General features: G+C 39.3%; 2 protein-coding genes across 3 annotated transcripts in view; one reads left to right on the top strand and one right to left on the bottom strand.

Annotated features, from left to right (window-relative positions):
* Window positions 1-21,253, top strand: part of LOC139940694 (uncharacterized) — a 61,723-nt gene that overhangs the window by 33,698 nt on the left and 6,772 nt on the right. For both annotated transcript variants that reach the window (XM_071937056.1, XM_071937055.1), the window contains exons 3-8: window positions 3,698-3,867; window positions 12,504-12,707; window positions 13,482-13,598; window positions 14,554-14,744; window positions 17,427-17,533; window positions 20,964-21,105. In XM_071937056.1, the coding sequence (XP_071793157.1) occupies window positions 3,698-3,867; window positions 12,504-12,707; window positions 13,482-13,598; window positions 14,554-14,744; window positions 17,427-17,533; window positions 20,964-21,105 (931 nt within the window). The remainder of the gene's footprint in view (window positions 1-3,697; window positions 3,868-12,503; window positions 12,708-13,481; window positions 13,599-14,553; window positions 14,745-17,426; window positions 17,534-20,963; window positions 21,106-21,253) is intronic.
* Window positions 7,895-10,413, bottom strand: LOC139940695 (AP-5 complex subunit sigma-1-like). Its single transcript, XM_071937057.1, has one exon. It carries the CDS (start codon window positions 9,137-9,139, stop codon window positions 8,471-8,473), a length of 669 nt encoding a protein of 222 aa, XP_071793158.1. The 5' UTR covers window positions 9,140-10,413; the 3' UTR covers window positions 7,895-8,470.

Raw genomic sequence — 21,253 nt, 5'->3', positions numbered from 1 at the left:
TGTCCAGTAATGGGGAGAAGTTGATGGTACAAAACATTGTGAGCAACCGCTCCCTCTGAAGTGACGTAGTTTTCAAGAAAGAACTAATTTTCCACAAAATTTGATTTCGAGACCTCGGAATTAGATTTTGTGGTCCCGAAATCAAACATCTTTAATGCACACAACTTCGTGTGACAAGGATGTTTTTTCTTCGTCTATTATCTCGCAACTTCGACGACCAATTGAGCTCAAATTTTCACAGGTTTGTTATTGTATGCATATGTTGAGATACACCAAGTGAGAAGACTGGTCTTTGACAATTACCAATAGTGTCCAGTGCCTTTAAGGTTTAATCTAAAAAGTTCCAGGTTAGAATTTACCCGGATCCAGGCCCCGTTGGCCCGGACTCATTTCTGAGTAAGAATGATCCGGAATGTGATATCAAAATGACCCGGAAACTGTCACACTGACGCACAATCCGAGTTTAATATTTTGTTTAACCACCCTGGGTCAGCCTGGCCAAGAAGTTAGTCTCCCCCCCCCCCCCCCCTTGGAATCTGGAATCTGGAATCTGGATCAATTCTGACCATGGTCTTTTTTTCATAGAGCTACTTTTACATGTGACTTGATAGTTTGACTGGTAAACTTTTTCTGAAAAGGATAACTGTGTTGTGCTTAGCTACTATTGGTGCTTAAGTAGCTCTATGAAATTCGGACCAGTGAGGTTTTTGTTTAAGAGTGAAGGGCGTTGAAAAGCTGGGGAGAAGCGGTAGGGGAGCGAGGTGGGATTCCTGTTACGGTACACTGTACAAAAATATTAGTCAAAACAACGCTTATTAGTCGTACGAGACATGATTTTGGTGCAAGTTAGTCAAAATCATGTCTCGTACGACTAATTAGTGTTGTTTTGACTGATATAGTTTTAGAGTGTATATAAAGATTGGGAAGGATTTCTGGGGTCGATTTCACAAAGAGTTAGGACTAGTCCTAAGAGATAGCAAAAACGCATAGCTAGTTTTAAAGGCAGTGGACACTATTGGTAATTGTCAAAGACTAGCCTTCACAGTTGGTGTATCTCAACATATGCATAAAATAACAAACCTGAGAAAATTTGAGCTCAATTGGTCATCGAACTTGCGAGATAATAATGAAAGAAAAAAACACCCTTGTCACACAAAGTTGTGTGCGTTTAGATGGTTGATTTCAAGACCTCAAGTTCTAAATCTGAGGTCTCGAAATCAAATTCGTGAAAAATTACTTCTTTCTCGAAAACTATGGCACTTCAGAGGGAGCCGTTTTTCACAATGTTTTATACCATCAACCTCTCCATATTACTCGTCACCAAGAAAGGTTTTATGGCAATAATTATTTTGAGTAATTACCAATAGTGTCCACTGCCTTTAAGTTAGGACGAGTAACTCGTCCTAGTCCTAACTCCTTGTGAAGTCCACCCCTGGTCGCCCAGGCCAACTGTTCCCCGTGACCCATTGGGTGCGTTCGTTTAGCTTCCCTGGGTCAACCCCGGTGTGTGGCGGGTTTTTTTTTCTAGGACGAACGTGGGTAATTATCTGCACACGTTCGTCCTGGAAAAATAAAACGCCATTGGTAGTTGCAGAATCATGGGACTCCGCTGAGGGCCTCTGATGCACCCTCAGTTCGCACTCGTCATTAGCGGTCTTTTTGTCATACCCATCCAAAAGTACAATATTAATCTATTTGCTTAAAAAGGGGCAGGTATGCCTGCAACTTCATGCTGAAATACTAACTTATAAGTTTGTAATTTTGTATTAATACAGGCATATCATTCATATTAAAAATATCCACCATCATGGACAACATTGGATGTTGTATATTACTTTTTTCGTCCCATGGGTGTAACAAATGTGGTTATTCGTCAATGTTACGCTCGGGACTCGGGGGGGGGGGGGGAGTCAGAATGGGTAAGTGCTTCATCGCTTTTGATGGACTCTCTGGGTTTTTTAATTCACTTTTTACATTTTTTTTATACGGGATACGGAGCCTCCGCCTAAAAACGGTTGTGCATAGCCATATTAGAAATTTCATGGTATTTTAGAGTACACAACATAATTTCATGGTATTTTACAGTACACAAAATAATTTGTAATAATTAATGTTTTCGCTGTAAAACAATTTTGATTTGATATTGACCAGCATGGCAGCTTATCATAGGTGAAAATTAGTTCGGGTAATACGTTTCTTGTATAGCTTTCCATCATGGATTTAAGGAATTGATCGATCGTTTTTTTGAACATTGAGTTTGAAGCAGAATAAATTGTTTGTATATCATCCTTAATGTTTGCCTTTTACCTATATCATCAACCACTTAAAAGCATAAAACACTCTGTATAAGGTTGGATACCTCGCAAACATGAAACAAGAACCAGCAAGTTCAACAATAAAGATCCCTATATTTAAAAAAAAAAATATACCTCACCGGGAGTAGAATTCTTCATCCATCGCTCAAAATATCACTTTACATTATGATGTTACGAAAAATGATATACGGTGAGATTCTCATTCTCTACGTACAGATTAATTAGCTAGAGTCCAAGTTGGTAATTTTGCTGTACAATGCAAGCCCAGCCAGACAGACAGGCGACGCTATGATAGGCAAATACACCCACCGGCTGAACTGCAAACAGTACCAACATAAAACGCAATACGTCTTGGCAAATAAGACCCGTGCCAGGACCGCGAACAAATAGAGTGGAGAACCGTGTACTGTAGGGGTCATTCTTAGTGTAAAGTGAATGAAAACATTCAGTCTCTGTTATTTTTTTAGTGGGAAATATATACAACAATTTCCCCCAATTCCATTACAGTCGAGGACATTGCCTAACTTAATTAAGACAAAATGATTGTGTACCTAAAAAGCTATACCGTGAGTTTGGTTGTACAATATTTGTGTCTTGTCCCCTACACTTTCTGCTAGTGGCAACATCAATACAATAAAAGGGTGCCTGGTTAATTTACCCCCATTTTTTCGTCTAAAATGTACAGAAGTAAATCAAAATGGCTGTGTTGTAATCAGCGGCTATACGGCTGTTGCTACAACGACAACGTTGACGAAAACGGCCTAGCGATCCGGCCGTATAGCCGAAGCCGTGAATTCGGACGTCCTTTCTCGGTAACGGCGTCCGAAACAACGACTGCGACTTCGGCAGCTGAAAAGCAAGTTATGCTTGGTCCATTATAGGTCATATTAAATGAAAATATTGTGTGTACTTCAACATGATAAAGATAACGCCATAAAAAAGTCTTAACAATTGCCTTCATTTCGATTTAAATGGGCATCTTGTGATGTTGTCCTTGCAAACTCATGGTGACAGAATGGCACCGACAAAACGATACATAAAATTAAAAAAAATCGTTGAAGGGCAGGTTGGTTCTTTTGTAGTTCTCAAAGACCAGTATCTTCACTTGGTGAATCCCATACCTATGGATAGACTTATATGAAATAACAAACTGTGAAAAAATACCTCTTTCTCTTAAACTACAACAATTTAAACGGGGTTGTTTCTAACAATGTTTTGTAATGTCACTCTCCAGTGCTCTTATGGCCATTAATTTGTGGAGTCCATTGCCAATTCAACGGACAAACAGAGCCATGAAATTGGGTCTAGGAATCAGTTGAAGATGACGGGATGTGAAATTTCAAAAGCTGTTTTCCAAAAATGTCAAATTTGTCTTTATACAGTTGCAGGTTTTTCTGCCGTATCTCAAGGTCATGACTCGGACCTGCACTGCCAACAGACGTCTTCGGGAAGAGACACTCGCAAACCTATCGCCGCAAAGAGGGAGCATTTAACGGCAGACGCAGCCTGCAAAGAGTTCTGTAACCGCTCGGAAGTCCAGCTGGCATTGGAGGTAAAAAATAATTATAACCTCTGTCATTTGGTGGCTGCTCTATGTTCCGACACCTATGTTCCGAAACTCCTGATGATTAACATCCATTTAGGGTTTGTTTGTTTTGTTTGTTTGTTTTTTATTTCCAAATATCACAATAAATAATCATACAACATACAAGAAAAAAGAACAAAGGGTGATGAGAGGGGGCACCAGGAAAAAGCCTAGGCTTATACAGAGCCTGGACCCTTTAAAATAATATAAATTAATTTGTTTTAGTCAGGGTTAGGGTTAGGGTTGGGGTTAAAGACACCGGACACATTTGGTAATATTGTCAAAGACCAGTCTTCTTACTTGGTGTATCTCAACATACGCACAAAATAACAAACCTGAAGTTTGAGCTCGATTGGTCGTCGAAGTTGCGAGAGCATAATGTAAGAAAAAAACACGCTTGTCGCACAAGTTGTGTGCATTCTGATGCTTGAATTAGAATATTATTTTAGTGAGAAATAACTTCTTTCTCAAACTACGTTACTTCAGAGTGAGCTGTTTCTCACAATGTTTTACACTTTTTTAAAAACGGCCCCCATTGCTCATTAACAAGTTTGTTTTTATGCTAACAATTATTTTGGGCAATTACCAATAGTGTCCAGTGCCTTTAAAGGAACACGTTGCCTTGGATCGGACGAGTTGGTCTATAAAAAGCGTTTGTAACCATTTAAAAAAAATGCATATGGTCGACAGATGTTTTAAAAGTAGAATACAATGATCCACACAAGTTTGCCTCGAAATTGAGAGGTTTGCCTTTTATTGTGCGAACCAACACGGTCGGCCATTTATGGGAGTCAAAATTTTGACTCCCATAAATGGCCGACCGTGTTAGTCGACGAGATAAAAGGAAAACCGTGCAATTTCGAGGCATGTTTGTGTGGATCATTGTATTATACTTTTACAACATATTTTTACCCATGTGCATTTCATATTAACAAACGGTTACACACGCTTTTCAAAGACCAACTCGGCCGATCCAACGCAACGTGTTCCTTTAAAGTAAAGGAACATACGGAAGGGGTGTCGGAACACGGTTATCTTGTTTATGATTTGTTGTCAAAAGGAATGTTAGCAAAAACACTCGCCATGGTATGTTCGTGTGCTGCGGTGGTGTAATCAGACATTTCCTATTTGTGGGGAAAGGGGGGAGACATGGGAGGGGCCAGCGGAGCAAAGACAATGTGGGGGGGCTGCAATCAAAAACATTTTGGGAGGAGCTTTTGATGAAGTGGAATCATCCGTTTTTAATGTAATTTTTGATATTTTTTTTTGGCGGCGGCAAGGAGGGGGTTGGAATTAATGGCATTTTGTTGTTGTGCCATCATTCTTTTCCCTGCATCCAAACCGAGGCTGAAAGGTCAGGTCCAGGTTATTGATAATGACAATGCATTCATTATTGCTATTGCAAGCCTGGAAACAAGAGCTACAGGTTCATCCCATAAAGTACATACTGTGTGTTCGTACGGAATGAATCACCCATAGCCATCAATACTAGTTAATATTGGTAGAAAAATACACATCGCTGATGGGGCCTCTATCATACAATACAAAAACATCTAGGAGTCTCATGTAACACAAAATGATAGATAGATCATGCATCCAGACATGCAAACCCTAAATAACACTGACTAGGTACAAAATAAGCTTATATAGTGGTTTTGGCTTACAATGTCACTGAGACGGTATAGGGGCGACTTTTCGTTTGTTTTTCGCCTATTGCTTTCTTTGACCAATACATAATCCACTACTTCTTTTTTTGAGCGACAGAGACGTTCAGTTTCAAATGATATTTGCCCCGTGGAATACGATGAAGCCCTATGTTATTTGAGACCAGTTATACGCCAAGATTTATTTTGCAATATATCTATCTCTTCAGCTTTATACCCCGACTTTGGATTTCATACAATGTTGAATCATAATCAACACGTACCCGTTCGGGACCTGTTGTATTTTACATTATTATGCTAATGTTAAAACGCTAAGCTTACCTATTGGACGAGTTGTCCAAAATCGCCAGTAATTTTTCTAAAGAGCTAATTCGTTTTTAATCATAACCATATATAACACATCATAACCATATATAACACAGACAAGATTTGGTTGTTGTTGTTAAACAAGTTATTCTTGTTAAAGTGTCTAAATTGTTTGTATTATTATTATTTTTAAACAAAAGTTTTGTTGTGTGTTTTGTGAACAAAACAAAATACTATGTAAACTTAGGAAACATTGAAAAATATCTCCCCAAATCATGACATTTACTTCGACCTTTTTGGTGGCGAGTGGGAAGTATAGGTTAGATCTTGCAGCCGTTTTCGCCCGCTGAGCATTTTGGTACAAGCCGTTAAGTTATCGGACGCTTGCTCTGAAGCCTTTCTCAAATTCAAATGTTTAGGTGGGAAATAACCTCTTTCTCAAAATTAACTATAACTTTAAACATGAGTGTTTCTAACAATGTTTTGTAATATCAATAGCCTTCGAGTGATCTCTATACCAACTACGTTTTTATTGTCATTAATTTTATGAGTATAGTTATCAAAAGTACATTCCCTTTATGGTCCTACACCATATACTTCAAATTTTACTGATGCTCTTTGTTGTTCGTTCAAAATGTATTATCCAAATCAACACACTCTTAAAATGGTGCAGCACAACCGAATTAAGGCAATCAGTAAAATGATAGCAAGAGAAACATAGGAAGCGAAACTGTGGAGTTTGTCGTACTTTTCTCTCTCTCTCTCTCTCTCGAAATCAGGTGCGGAACGGAGCAGAACATTGTGTTTTTCAGGTTACCGCATGGTTAAAATTAGGTCTGTGTTTCATAGCAAAAGAAACCAGAAATTGCTTGAGTGTCGCGGCAGTGCCGAATTAGTATTACCACTTAATTGAATTACACATAGTGGCTATATTTTAGGTCCATAGGTTAGGCTAATGTCTACCGGGCCAGGAGGGAGAAAAAAAAACCTAGACCGAATGAGAGAAATGAAAATTGACAGTCGCTATGCAAAGCTAATTTGTACATTGCACTAAAATGTGTTTGTTTAGTGGGAATATATACCAGGGTTTGCTCGTTAGTCCAAAACTGAACGGCAACGCACTTGTATGAAAATTGTTACCGCTTGGTTTGTTGTTGTTAAATCAACGGGTTGTTGAATTAAGCTCGTAATTATTAATGATCAAACTGAAGAGATTTAGGAAAACACTTTTAGGTACAAGTTTTTTTCTCTTCATTAAAGGAACACGTTGCCTTGGATCGGTCGAGTTGGTCTTTGAAAATCGTTCTGTGACCCTTTGTTGTAAAATGTATATGGTTAGAAAGATATTGTAAAAGTAGAATACAATGATCTACACAAATATGCCTCGAAATTGTGTGGTTTTCTTTTTACCCTGTCGACTAACACGGTCGGCCATTTATGGGAGTCAAAATTTTGACTCCCATAAATGGCCGACCGTGATAGTTCGCGACGTAAAAGAAAACCGTGCAGTTTGGAGTGATACTTGTGTGGATCATCGGATTCTACTTTTAAAACATCTTTCTAACCATATGCATTTCATAAGAAACGGTTTCAAACGCTTTTAATAGACCAACTCGTCCGATCCAAGGCAACGTGTTCCTTTAATTGTTCTTCAAGCGGTAAAAATGTCCGTTAATTGTATAGTCAGAGTGTAGGGCTGTGTTAATTTGAGGCAATTTTGGCGACGGAAAAATGCACTTAGAATGACACGATGTAATGCACAAAATATTGACACTTTTATAACTGTTGACATTTTAAATAATCAGTTTAGCTTCTCTACCACCCCTTTAAACAAAATGGTACATTCCGTTCTGCAGCATTTTGGGTGCGTTCGTTTAGCTTCCCTGGGTCAACCCCGGTGTGTGGCGGTTTTTTTTCCAGGACGAACGTGGGTAATTATCTGCACACGTTTGTCCTGGAAAAAGAAAATGCACACACCGGGGTTGACCCAGGGAAGCTAAACGAACGCACCCTATAATGTTCTTAATATGGATGCAAGGTGCCATAATACTTGCCATCTCAGCCTCGGTTTCGTTACATTGGTTAAATGAAACTAGAACCAACGTGGATCTTGTTGACACTCCCCTGACCCCAAATTATCAAATTCTCCCTCCCTCTAAAATCAAGCCCGCAATCAACAAACCAAATAACTTTAAAATAATGTAGACTAACAGCGCTCAAACTCACTGATAATCATTTCAAAGTATATTTATTTATGAACAAATTAATACTGATCACTTCATATTTATTTATATTTTCTTCTGGAAAAACAACAATCTTTAGCTGAGATGTTTGGGCTCAAACTACAATTATTATTGATGCATTTTTTTTCTTCAATTTAACATTGCTTCTTCTTTATAACATAGCAAGTCCCTGCTCAAAATATCTCCAAACAGTTTAAAATTAACTTGCATCTCGATTGATATTTTCCGATCATACACTGTTCAACTATTCAATTGTTTTTCTTCATATGCCCTGTAAAGAGTGTGATTCTATGGGACGATAGGTGCAGAATTTCCCGGTAAGGAGCACCTAGAAATTTGACAACGTTCGATCACTGTTCACTTCCCACGAAGCAAATTGTCCATGTCTCTTTCAATCTGTTTAGTAACGGCATAGTTCATGAACAACAAACGTCCACTTGGTAGGAATTGATGAACTATAACGGCCACACGGTCCCCTTTAGTCAACAGTTCTGCTGGCTGAGTTAAAACTTGCACATGCTCCTGCAGGTATCTCGCTAACAGTTTGAGGGCGCCCTCTGCTAGCAGTCGGTTTTCGTTTTTCTCACAGATCAACGCCAAGCCAACAGAACCTAGTCCTAGCCATACTGTGATTTTTTCGCCTTGGAACGGGTCGCCTCCTTTCAGACGAAACATGCCGTGTTCGAATTGGCTGGGGTCATCTAGAAGTCCGGAGAAACTGGTATCCTGCTCTGCATGGTCCCCACTGTGCACTGCTTTTCTGAATGAATACTCGGACTGGACTTGGCGAGCCACTAGCGCTAGTTGCTCCTTACTGACTGTTCGCATGTCGTTCAATTGTTGTTGTGAGAGTGTCACTGATGCAGGACTTGATCCAGTTTGGTCCTCCGAGTCCATGTCTGCCTTTGTAGTAGCAAGAAAATAGTCTGGTGTACCATCACTGCCGAATACACTAGAGTATAGGACTCGGCACATCCCTGCTCCGGCAGATAGGTTTAGAGTGTGAATTATAAATGCGTAAACCATCTTGAAAGTAACCTGATAAAAACCTCTGCTTCATGTAACAAACAATGGTACATGAGTACTGTCAATGATGTGCCAGTTCTATCTAGTCTTCTAGGTCAAAGGTCACTCTTGGTGCCATCAAAGTTTACGTGGCCGACTATTTTCGTCTGATTCGTGTTGGTGATGGTACTGTTGGTTGTTTGTGGTTTGTTGGTGTGTTCATGAAGCATAATTCGTAGCGAGTTCGGGTTCTCTTCGGCCTTTTAATTCCCCCAATTGACATTGAATACTTACAGCTTCAGTCCTGGTTTGTTTCGAATGTAGCTGAGTTTCTGAACTATCTCCGGTGTTAAAATGAACGAACACACACACCCACACAACCCGGCCCCAATCAAAACAACTTCGAGAGATAAACTTCCGTGTTTACCAGATTTCCACGCTTGAGGGCGCTCTTTCAAAACACAAGATGTCTGGCCTCAAAATTTGTGTGTTGTGTGGTGGTGAAACTTTTGTGACGGGGTGCTGAAAAAACGGTAATACAACTCTACTGTTCACTACACGAGGTACTCCTAGAACTATTTCGGTTTCGTCCGGCTATCGTCTCCCGTAACCTCATAGGTTTATATCTCTCACGCGTTCAACGACCCATGGTTCAATGAATTTCGGCATCAGGAATCTCTCCTTTTTTTTTTTTTAATCTCGCCAAAATTAGGCTCTATGTGTCCTTTGATGTATCAATGTGTATTCTTTTGACCAGAGAATCCACTCCACAATCTCAAAAATTGTTAAAAATGATAAATTCTTACCGTAATTTCAGATTCCCTATCTACTGTACGTGTTACTCCTCTGCCAACAATAATTGAAAATTACCCGACCTCGTTTTGCGAAAATGCGTCACGAGAGGGCGGGTACGATCCGTGATTTGTGTACAAAACATACACGGAACCACGAAGCTCGCACAGGGTACCAGTATGTACACTTTTTGCACACAGCCGTTTACATACTGGTACCCTGTGCGAGCTTCGTGGTTCCGTGTATGTTTTGTACACAAATCACGGATCGTACCCGCCCTCTCGTGACGCATTTTCGCAAAACGAGGTCGGGTAATTTTCAATTATTGTTGGCAGAGGAGTAACACGTACAGTAGATAGGGAATCTGAAATTACGGTAAGAATTTATCATTTTTAACAATTTTTGAGATTGTGGAGTGGATTCTCTGGTCAAAAGAATACACATTGATACATCAAAGGACACATAGAGCCTAATTTTGGCGAGATTAAAAAAAAAAAAAGAGAGATTCCTGATGCCGAAATTCATTGAACCATGGGTCGTTGAACGCGTGAGAGATATAAACCTATGAGGTTACGGGAGACGATAGCCGGACGAAACCGAAATAGTTCTAGGAGTATACACGAGGTAGTTAGGTAAATGGGAGGAATCATGTCGATGTGATTGTGTGTGAAACAATTTGTTTGCTTGTGTGTAATTGTCACATATCACATGCACAAATGTCGTTAAAATTTGTAACTTTTTTAGACTTAAAATAAAAGTCTTAATTATAATTGGGATAACTTTCCGTATGGCGCCACCACTTTTTCACTCAGTTTTACAAAAAGGGATATATCAATCAGGTAAATTAGATACTATATTATTTTATTTCAAATGAAAAAGTAGTGGCGCCATACGGAAACTTTTCCCTTACCGTAAGCACAGAATCAGCGCTTACGGAAGCAGGGAATTCTGTGCTTACGGCAAGTGTATTTCACGGGTTAGCGGCGAATTTGGGCTTCTACGCGTGTGTACTTTTCACGTTACTAGGCATTCTACGCTTACAAGGCTAGCGTAGAAATTCGGCGCTTGCAGGTAAGCGGGGAATCGCGATCGTAAGCGCAGAATTCGGCGGTAAGCAGAGCCATGAAATGTGGCCTAGTACAGTACAGTACAGTACAGTGTCACAGCCCTGCCGTCAATTTCACATAGAGTTAGGTCTTTTAGGACTCGTCTTATCTCGAGTTAGGACGAGTAACTCTTCCTAACTTAGGATTAATCTTAAGGTCTGCATGCTACAGTGCAGGGTTGGGACTTGTCTTAAGTCATAAGATTAGTCTTAAGTTAGGAAGAGTTTTGTGAAATCGACGGCAGGTACATGTAATACCATGGTAAGACGTCAGTCTATTTCTAGCTCCATGGTGAGTGCCACTGCATGCAACGGATGAGTCCAACCTGGGCTAAGTGTCACTGTACTTGATCATGGTGTGCTTGATGAATTACAAAATAACATGCATTTCAATGATCATGACATATTTTATTATAATAAAAATAAATCCCGTTTATCGCAACTAATTGGCACATGCATGTTTCGATTTGAAAATAAAGTTAAGTTAAATAACAGTAACACTGTTGATGTTTCAATAAAACCACGTCGGGTTGTCATAAGTGGCATCTTTCCTCACCTTCCACCTTAGCCCCACTTGTGTGGCCAAGGCTAGCTGAATCCTAAGGATTCAGCTAGAGCTTTGGCCATACAAGTGGGGCTACTTCCACCTCTAAGACCCTGGTTCGAATTCTGCCGGGTGCACTTTGTGGATTGTTTTTTTCAGTCTCTACCTGACTGGATGGGTTTTCCCTGGAATAATTCTCCGGGGTTTTCCCTCCACATCTAAAACTGAAACATCCTTCCCCGTCTTCTCCCCATTGGGTTTTTGGCTAGTAAGTTATTGGCTAGTGTACAGTGATAACTAGTTTGCTTTTCGAAGAAGAGTCCTTGGCTTCATGACCAGAATAAATAAAATAAAATAAAATGAAACCAGCGAAAATATCTTGCAATATTCTGTTTCATGTCACTGTTTTTGTTTTGTGTTCTTATTGCTTGTTTAACGACCCTGGCTTTCAGCAGTGAGCACAGTAATAACTGCTGGCAGATAAATTCATCTTGGTCCGCAAAAAACAGGCAACAATCTCACACATAAAATTGAAACCAATTCTAGTTCCTGCAGAGTGTCTACAGTACAACAAGACAGCAGTGACAATACCCTGGTTCATAAACCATACAGCAATTGCTACATTTGTTATATTGTCTCCTTTGTCGCTACTGCAATTTGTTTTTATAATGGTCATTAAGTAGCTGTGTTTTTCTGAGTTGTCAGTTTTAAGGACCTCACTTATATACATTTAACCCTGTATATATAAATTTTAGCTTTCTCCAGAAGACGATCAGAGCATATTGATCGAAACGTCGAGTTGAAACCAATGGTTCTTTTCAGAACCACCCCAACTCATAGTCATTACATGGTGTTACCGCTAACCTTTCCATATCGTATTTCCACCATGCAAAGTTTCAAATCCTACTTATTTTATCTTATCTATTTCTTTCTTTACCTTTCAGTCCCTAGATGGATTCCTGCTGGTCGTCACATCCGACGGTACGATTCTGTACTCGACTGAAAACATCTCCAGTCACCTTGGGTTCCACCAGGTGGATTTGGTTCATCGGTGTCTCTATGGCATCATTCATCCCGACGATCATCATGAACTCAAAGTGGTACTCGAGCAGACGTTGGTACCCACTAGCTGCCACTCACACTCACAGGTGAGTTAGGCTTTCGCTCGTCCCCAGCGGCCAGTCTATCCAGGACCGCTGGGATGGGCTAATCGCTTGCACAGATTCTTGTTCAGGAAGTACGTCATGCGTACAGTGCATAGAAATATGGTGCAGTGTGAGTGTGATGCATGATGGGACTGCGCATTATTAAACCAATGACAGTGCATGATGCGTTTGCCCATCCCTGCGCCTTTGGTTAAAGCAAGGCGCTGGGGACGAGCGAAAGTTAGGCTAGGCCTGGAACATCACTCTTGAGGGGGCATATCAATTTGCCCTGGTAAGGGCCACTTCTATGTGGATAATGTCAATTTGTATTTGATCTTTGCAAAGGGCACCAGAGCAAAAGCACAGGGCACCGTCAGCTAATGTGTGAATTTTGCTTGTAACCTATTCACTCTTGTGATTTCTTATTGAAATCTTTACTTAAATTCTGAAGTTTTATTGTTGATGAACATATGTATTTTAATTGGACACTATTGGTAGGTGTGGCAGATTAAGGAGTAAGCAAGGTTCAAAGTTGCTCAGGATTAAAGTAAATTAATAAGTTCATCTTTTTTCCTGAGAGAAGGCAAAATAGGCAAGTTAAACTTTCCAAAAAATGCTCATTCCCTAGAAATATTCTTGATCCGAAACTTGTTGTTTTTAGATGATTGACTAAAGTAATTAGGTCTTTTTTTCTTCTGAGATTAGGCAAGTTCAACTTTTCCATACATGTTCATTCCCAAGAAAAAATTGTTATCCGAAGTTTGTTTTTCTTTTCAGCTTGATATGGCATATGGAGTCAACTGTGGAGTGGATGAGCAGGGTACCAGTGACTCCAGTAAGGTGTCATTCCTGTGTAGGATGAAATGTTTCAATGGGACCAGCACAGGGTTTGTGGTGAGTTCAATTTAGGCCTTGTTTATCCGGCGCCAATTTTATGGCTCTGCTTTCCTCAAAATGTTGCGCTTGCGATCACCATTCTTCACTTACAAGTCAAGCGCCAAATTTATGTGCTAGCTGTGTAAGCGAAGAATGCCTGTTAGCGTGGACTACACACATGCACGAGCAGAAATTCCCCGCTAACCTGTGAAATACGATTTATATAAAAAATGGACTTCTCTGCTTCCATGCCGATTCTTTGCTTACAGCAAGCAGAGCCATGAAATTGTGCCCCAATTTAATCGTACCATATTTTCAGTTCAGTTCAGTTCAGCTTCAGTTCAACAGCATTTATTTCCAATTCCTCAATCAATATAAACACAATGTTAGCAAAGGGATACACAAAATGCAGGAAATTGGGGGCAACAACTAAGTAAGCACAGGTTGTGTTAGAGAGTGCCCATACAAAGGGCATTGTGTTAATTTTGTGAGCAACATGTACCAGCAATCGTCCCTGCCTGTCACCTCTGTGGAACACAGTTTGAATCCTGGACCACAGCCATGCATGTGGATCGAGTTTTCAGTCCCTCCCTTGATTGCATTGGTTTTCCTAGTCTGGGTTTTCCTGTGCTAAATAAGAACTAGTCATTATTAGTATAGGGCCTAATCCAACTTGAGTAATGCCTGTATATTGTTTGCACAGGGTTTGGGAAAGTACTGAGTATACAGTGCTTAACACACACCAGTGTGTCCTATATCCCAGATGCAAACTTAACATCACATTCATGATTAGTATTATAATATGGAAAGGTTTGCGGTAACACCATAATGACTATCTCCAATGAGTTGGGGTGGTTCTGAAAGGAACCAAAGGTTTCAACTCGACGTTTCGATCAGTATGCTCTGATCGTCTTCTGGAGAAAGCTGGAATAGTATTGTTACATATTTTGCTTGCTCACATCCTCTCTTGTAGAAAATGCACTGCTGCGGTACGATGCGTTCGTTTCCCGGTGCCATCAAGTCGAGTCGTACATCGTGTCAGGTTCTATTCCTAGCCTTCAGACCCTTTGCATCTCTTGCCCAAGATACAGACATTGAGTTCAAGCAGAACATCTTCTGGAGCAAACATGAAATGGATCTTAGAGTCAAGCTTCTAGACACAAGGTGAGGCAGGATGTTCCTGAACAGTTTGAGAATTGTTTTCTAATTTAATTTTTTTTAATGTATTTATCATATGAACCTTCTCTGTCAACCTCTCCCTATTACTCGTCACCAAGTAAGGTTTTATGCTAATACTTTTTTGAGTAATTACCAGTAGTGTCCACTGCCTTTGATATCAAATACTTACAATGTGTCTTAATTCTGAAAAGTTGTAATGTATTTACGGTGTAAAATAAATAATGTCAAGACTATAGGAATCAAATAAAATGACATCCATAAAACTGTACTAGATAATTTAGTACAGTAAATGGTCATAGCATCTCAGGACTGAGCGGTAATGGTGAAAGACTTCTCTTGAAATATTATTCCATGAAATGCTTTACTTTTTGAGAAAATATTAAAACAATATCAATTCTCGATATCGATAATAACAGGTTTATTTTAAACACATGTCATGACACGGCGAAACGTGCGTAAACAAGGGTAGGTTTTCCCGTTATTTTCTCCTGACTTCGATGACCGATTGAGCCTAAATTTTCACAGGTTTGTTATTTTATATATAAGTGTGGGCCTTTGGAAAATACTGTTTGGAAAATACTGTTTACCGAAAGTGTCCAATGGCTTTAAAGTGACCTTTGTGAAAGTTCAAGTTGTGACAAAACAATGTTTGGGAAGTTAGCCTTGAATTTGAGCCTTGACTGTTTTCAAAACATGTTTACAATTTCTTTAAAACAAATTGTAGTTGACAGCTTAAAATACATGGCCTTTACACATAGTTAAGTTAGGCTACTGCTATGATTAAAAGATTTAATAATTATACACGCAATTTGTTTTCTGCTCAAATCTTCCATAAAGTACATCCAAATATCATGCACAAACATCCCCAGGTTGACCGGATGACGTTAACCAATATTTTTCCAGATTACTTTTCCTCGAGGGATTGAGCAGCAAACACGAGCTATCAAAAGTATCCCCTTATAGAACCCTCGATGTTTTCTTCCACAATTCAATAATATTTTCTCATTTTGATCATGATGTAATTGTTGTCACACTTTGCGCCTCATTTTGACATGAGACTAGAAGTAAAACAGCCGGACCTATTTTCAGCGAGATTGTTTCGGAAGGAATAAAGGACGTGATTTTATGAAATCATAATTGGATTTATGACCTGTTTTGATTTGAACTCGTGAAGTTGATAGCTTGGGGGGGATTTTGGCTTCTCTCGGAATCCGCCCCCCCCCTTTCTTGTCAATCATCCATAATCTGCTAGGATTCTATTAATTGCTCTGTAGATTAGGGTATAGCTCAAACACTTGACCCCAAAGATAAGCCAGACTAACTTCAATGGCTGCAATCTCTCGGCCCGAGTGCTCACTTTGCTGTCCACTCCTCGTAGCAATTGACAAAATATAAAATTGTCATCATTGTCCGCTGATTGACACTGCAGATACGTTTAAAAAAAAATTGTTTTTATAAAGTTTCCTTTGAATTATTATTTTTTATGTAAAGTGCCCATGAGTGGTCTTGACGCTGTTATTTTTTAAATTTATTATTGACACTGCATTTTAAAATGTAACCACCTGCTGTTGTTATTGATGGAAATGTATAGCATGGATACCTTTAGATTCATATTCAACCCTTATTCTTTCCAACTTTCTTTTCAATTTTGAATGTGCTTTGAATTTTAGAATGTTTTATCTTAAAGGGAAGGTACACGTTTGGTAGTTACTCAAAACAAATAGGCCACCCCCCATTAACTTAAAAACTGACTTGGTAACGAGCATTGGAGAGCTGTTGATAGTATAAAACATTGTGGGAAACAACTCCCTCTGAAGTAACGTAGTTTTTGAGAAAGAGGTAATTTCTCACTACAATAATAAAAGACTTCTAGCTAGAAGTCTTTTATTCCTATGTGAAAGCACACACATTCGTCCAACAAGGGTGTTTTTTCTTTCATCATTTTCTCGCAACTTCGATGACTGATTGAACCCAAATTTTCCCAGGCTTGTTATTTTATGCTTATGATGGGATACATCAAGTGAGAAGACTGGTCTTTGACAATTCCCAAACGTGTACCTTCCCTTTAACTTTAATTTAGACTTGGCCTGGAGAAAATATTTATCGTTATTTAGTTATCGTTATTTGGTTTTTGTTTGTGGTTCTTTGAGGTTTAACTCTTAAATTTACTATAATTTTGACAACATGAGGGTGCTCTCAATAGTGACTTTCTTTGCACTACAGTCTTGATTTGGCTGCCTGTATGTTATTTTCTTTAATATTGTTTCACAGAGGCCCCTAGTCACTGTTATTTTTCTGACATAAATTCAACGTCATATATTAACTTGGGCAAGTCATGCAAAACAATTTTAGAACAGTATTGTGTTTAATCCCCAGTTTCGCTACTACACTCTTTTGTATTAGATGTTAAATTTGCTTCTCAATTGGATAAAGAATATCATTTCAATCAATCAATCAAAGGGAATTAATATACATGTGGCGGCAAAATCAAGGAAAGTTGTTCAAAGGCGCTCAAAAAATGTGTGTTTTACCAACAAACTGATAGCTACTGCTCTTTGTTTCCTCAAGTAAAATTGCAGTTTGAAAAAAACTATCCTGAAGATAAACAAGTCCACTTCTTTGTGTTCCAAGCATCTGTGAATCATTCTTTGTTCTATTTATTTACAGAGCAAATGACATTCTAGGATTTGACCCGAGTGAACTTGAAGGAAGGTCTCTTTATGAGCTGATTCACCCTAACGACCTCGCTGCGATGTACACCTGCCACAAAACATGTAAGTTGTGTCTATATTTACAAAATATCTAAATAATATTTGTTTGTTGGTTTAGATAGTTAGAGTATTGGTAGTAGAGTGTCATTGCCAAGTGGTTGGAGCACGGAATTCAAGTTCTGGTGGTTAAGTCATCGGAGTGTGAGTTCAAATCCCGGTCATGACACTGGGGTCTTTGAGCAAGACACTGACCAATTTGCTTCTCTTCACCCAGGGCCCAGTTTCATAGAGCTGCTTAAGCTCTAAATTTTGCTTAAGAACAAAAATCCTTTCTCAATAAAATCATATTACCGGCCAAGACTCCACTCAATTGTTATGCTAAGTAAACAACAGCTAAATACCAGTCACAAGCACGGTATACGGCATGCAATTTAGGCCAGTAACATGTATAAAATTAGCAAGCTAATTTTGTGCTTAAGCAATGTTTTTGCTCTATGAAACTGGCCCCAGGTGTGTAAATTGGTACCGGCGAGGGTGGAGGTTGATATTGTGTATGAAAATGCCTTTGGAGTGCCACGGCAGCTTGGAGCTGTATAGACCCCAGGGAGCTGAGAAGGCAGAAAGGGATGTTATTGGCCCAATGATCAGGGCCCAATTTCATAGAGCTGCTAAGCACAAAAGTTTGGTTAGCATGAAATTTCTGCCTCGATAAAAACAGGATTACCAACTAAATTTCCACATGATTTTCAGGATGAGCAAACAACAGACTGATACAAGCAATATGCAACAATCGGAAATTTGGTTGTTAATCCTGGTTTTATCAAAGAAGACATTTCATGATAAGCAATTTTTTGTGCTTAGCAGCTCTATGAAATTGGGCCCAGGGCACTAATGTAAAGAGCATTGATACCGTTATTGTGAAATGCGCTATTTTATAAGGATCTGTTGTTTTTATTATTCTAGTCATTGTGAAACCAGCAGTTAGCTTCGAACCTACAGCTTTGTGATTGGAAGTCCTGCGGTCTAACCAATGAACCATTATCTTTTTGGCAAATACCCATTATACAAGCACTAACTGTTGAATGAGGTTACGTACCTCTATGCTTCCTTTTTGAAAGGCCAAGGGCACCAAGGCATTTTCTTCTTGGTTAAGGGCACCCTATGATGAAATTGCAAATTTGTACTGGAGCATTTTAAGGGCACCAAGGCAATGGCAAGGGGACACGGAGGCAATCGCCTTCGTTGCCTCCATGAAGTATCAGGCTTGGAGGTACATACTGGTGTAGCTAGCAATAAAACTTGATCGCTAGCTAGACCAGCTTCGAATCACCTCATTCCCATGCCTGTTGTGCGCGTAACAAAAATTATTTGCAATAGGGTCTATAGTGGACCACATTTGCGTAAATTTTTTTAAAAGCATCATTTTCTGTTTAAGCAGCTCTATGATATTGGGCCCCGTATATCAAACCAACACTCCAATGATTCAGCCATCAAAACTCAAATCCGACGCACTTGATCACTCGGCCACAATTTTTTTATTTTTGGGGGGGATACTGATTTTAAATTTCTGTGTTTTCCTTGTGGTTTATTACTTGAAATTTCAGAACTAATAGAAGTATATTAATTTTGGTTTTTACCCATTATGTGTTGGCACCGTATACTCAGTACTTTCCTGAGTCCTGTGAAAAAAATATGACAGTGTATGTTACTCGGATGGGATTCGAACCAACGACCCTTTTTCACAGGACTCGGGAAAGTACTGAGTATACAGTGCTACCTCACATCGGTGTATGGGTAAAAACCAAAATTAATATTAATTTTTGGTTTTTACCCATATACACCGATGTGTGTAGCACTGTATACTCAGTACTTTCCCGAGTCCTGTGAAAAAAATCACAGGCATTTTACTCCGGTGGGATTCGAACCCACGACCTTTGCAATTCTAGAGCAGTGTCATACCAACTAGACCACCGAGATTGCCCGGTAGCTAGAGGCAGTTCGAATCCTATGTTTTAGCAGCGGGTACTGCAAACGATTTACGATTTTTCACAGGACTCGGGAAAGTACTGAGTATACAGTGCTACACACATCGGTGTATATGGGTAAAAACCAAAAATTAATATTCTTTATCCCCGATGCAAATTTAACATCTATTAAATCATTTGCAGTACCCGCTGCTAAAACATAGGATTTGAATTGCCTCTAGCTACCGGGCAATCTCGGTGGTCTAGTTGGTATGACACTGCTCTAGAATTGCAAAGGTCGTGGGTTCGAATCCCACCTGAGTAAAAATGCCTGTGATTTTTTTCACAGGACTTGGGAAAGTACTGAGTATAAAGTGCTACACACATCGATGTATATGGGTAAAAACCAAAAATTAATATTCTTTATCCCCGATGCAAATTTAACATCTATTAAATCATTTGCAGTACCCGCTGCTAAAACATAGGATTCGAATTGCCTCTAGCTACCGGGCAATCTCGGTGGTCTAGTTGGTATGACACTGCTCTAGAATTGCAAAGGTCGTGGGTTCGAATCCCACCTGAGTAAAAATGCCTGTGATTTTTTTCACAGGACTCGGGGAAAGTACTGAGTATACAGTGCTACACACATCGGTGTATATGGGTAAAAACCAAAAATTAATATTCTTTATCCCCGATGCAAATTTAACATCTATTAAAATTAATATTCTTTATCCTCGATGCAAATTTAACATCTCTTATAACACAAGTATGATTTGAAACTTAGCATGGTGGGAGTATACAATGTACATGTACATATATGTAATCAGATGAGGTTTGTGGTAACACCATGTGTAAATGACTTGAGTACATGTAATGTTGGTTCTGTATAAGAGAGGTGTCGCGGATATCGAACCATACGCGTTCGCGTCAAGTGAGCTGTGTAGTTTTGTTTTGCAAAGTTCTAATGAATACCCTCAACTTGAGGCTCAAGAGGGCGCTATTAACCAAATGTACAGTACATAAAAACCACACAAGCTAAACTGACATCCGTCGCCTATTTTTTTAGTCCATTTGTATTTTTCTGAAGCATATGGTGGTTAACAAATGTCCAACTACATCCATGTATGATACCTCTAATAGACATGGTGAAAACCTGTGCATTCAAAAATAACAATCCGCTACAAAAACATGAACAAAATATACTCGTTGTTTACTTACGTGTATGGCGACAGATTCCCGTTTTGAGCGACTATTCTAACTTGTGTACAACGGTTTTACGTCACATGGACCTCAAAAAGTGATCACGTATTATGACGTATCCATTCACGTAAGAGTATCGGTGACTCTGCGAAACCTCTCTATCGGCTCTGAGAAGAACCAACACTAGTCAAAAGAGATACTACCACAAAACTCATCGTAGGAACTAATGCGAAAATTTCTCAAACTAATTTGAAAATTTTGTCAAAGCAAACCAATTTCCAAGCATAATTTTTAACTGATCAATATTTCTTTCCGTTCTCTCCCTCCAGTGATGGACACAGATGAGAACCACACCCTGTATTTCCGTCTGATAAAGAAGGATTTATCCTGGGTGTGGCTTCACACCAGGGCAAAGGTCATGGTGAAAAACTCGCGCAAGAACTGCATCATATTCACCCACTGCCCAGTCAGGTATGATCAAGTCTTACATTTGTTTATCTTCCAGTGTAGATCCAAAAAATTGATCCCGACTGGTCAACAACCATGAAATAATATACAAATATTGAGTGGCTCAGAGTGGAATGGGAGGAATATTATCGCAAGGTAAAATTTGGACTGT

This window comes from Asterias amurensis, chromosome 8, assembly GCF_032118995.1.
Source record: "Asterias amurensis chromosome 8, ASM3211899v1".
Lineage (NCBI taxonomy): Eukaryota > Metazoa > Echinodermata > Asteroidea > Forcipulatida > Asteriidae > Asterias > Asterias amurensis.
The sequence above is the reverse complement of the archived record's forward strand: the minus strand, read 5'-3'. Positions and strand labels throughout refer to the sequence as shown.

Bases quoted from the DNA above. Each gene is read 5' to 3' on its own strand.
- LOC139940695 (XM_071937057.1), bottom strand. From the start codon at position 9,139: ATGGTTTACGCATTTATAATTCACACTCTAAACCTATCTGCCGGAGCA.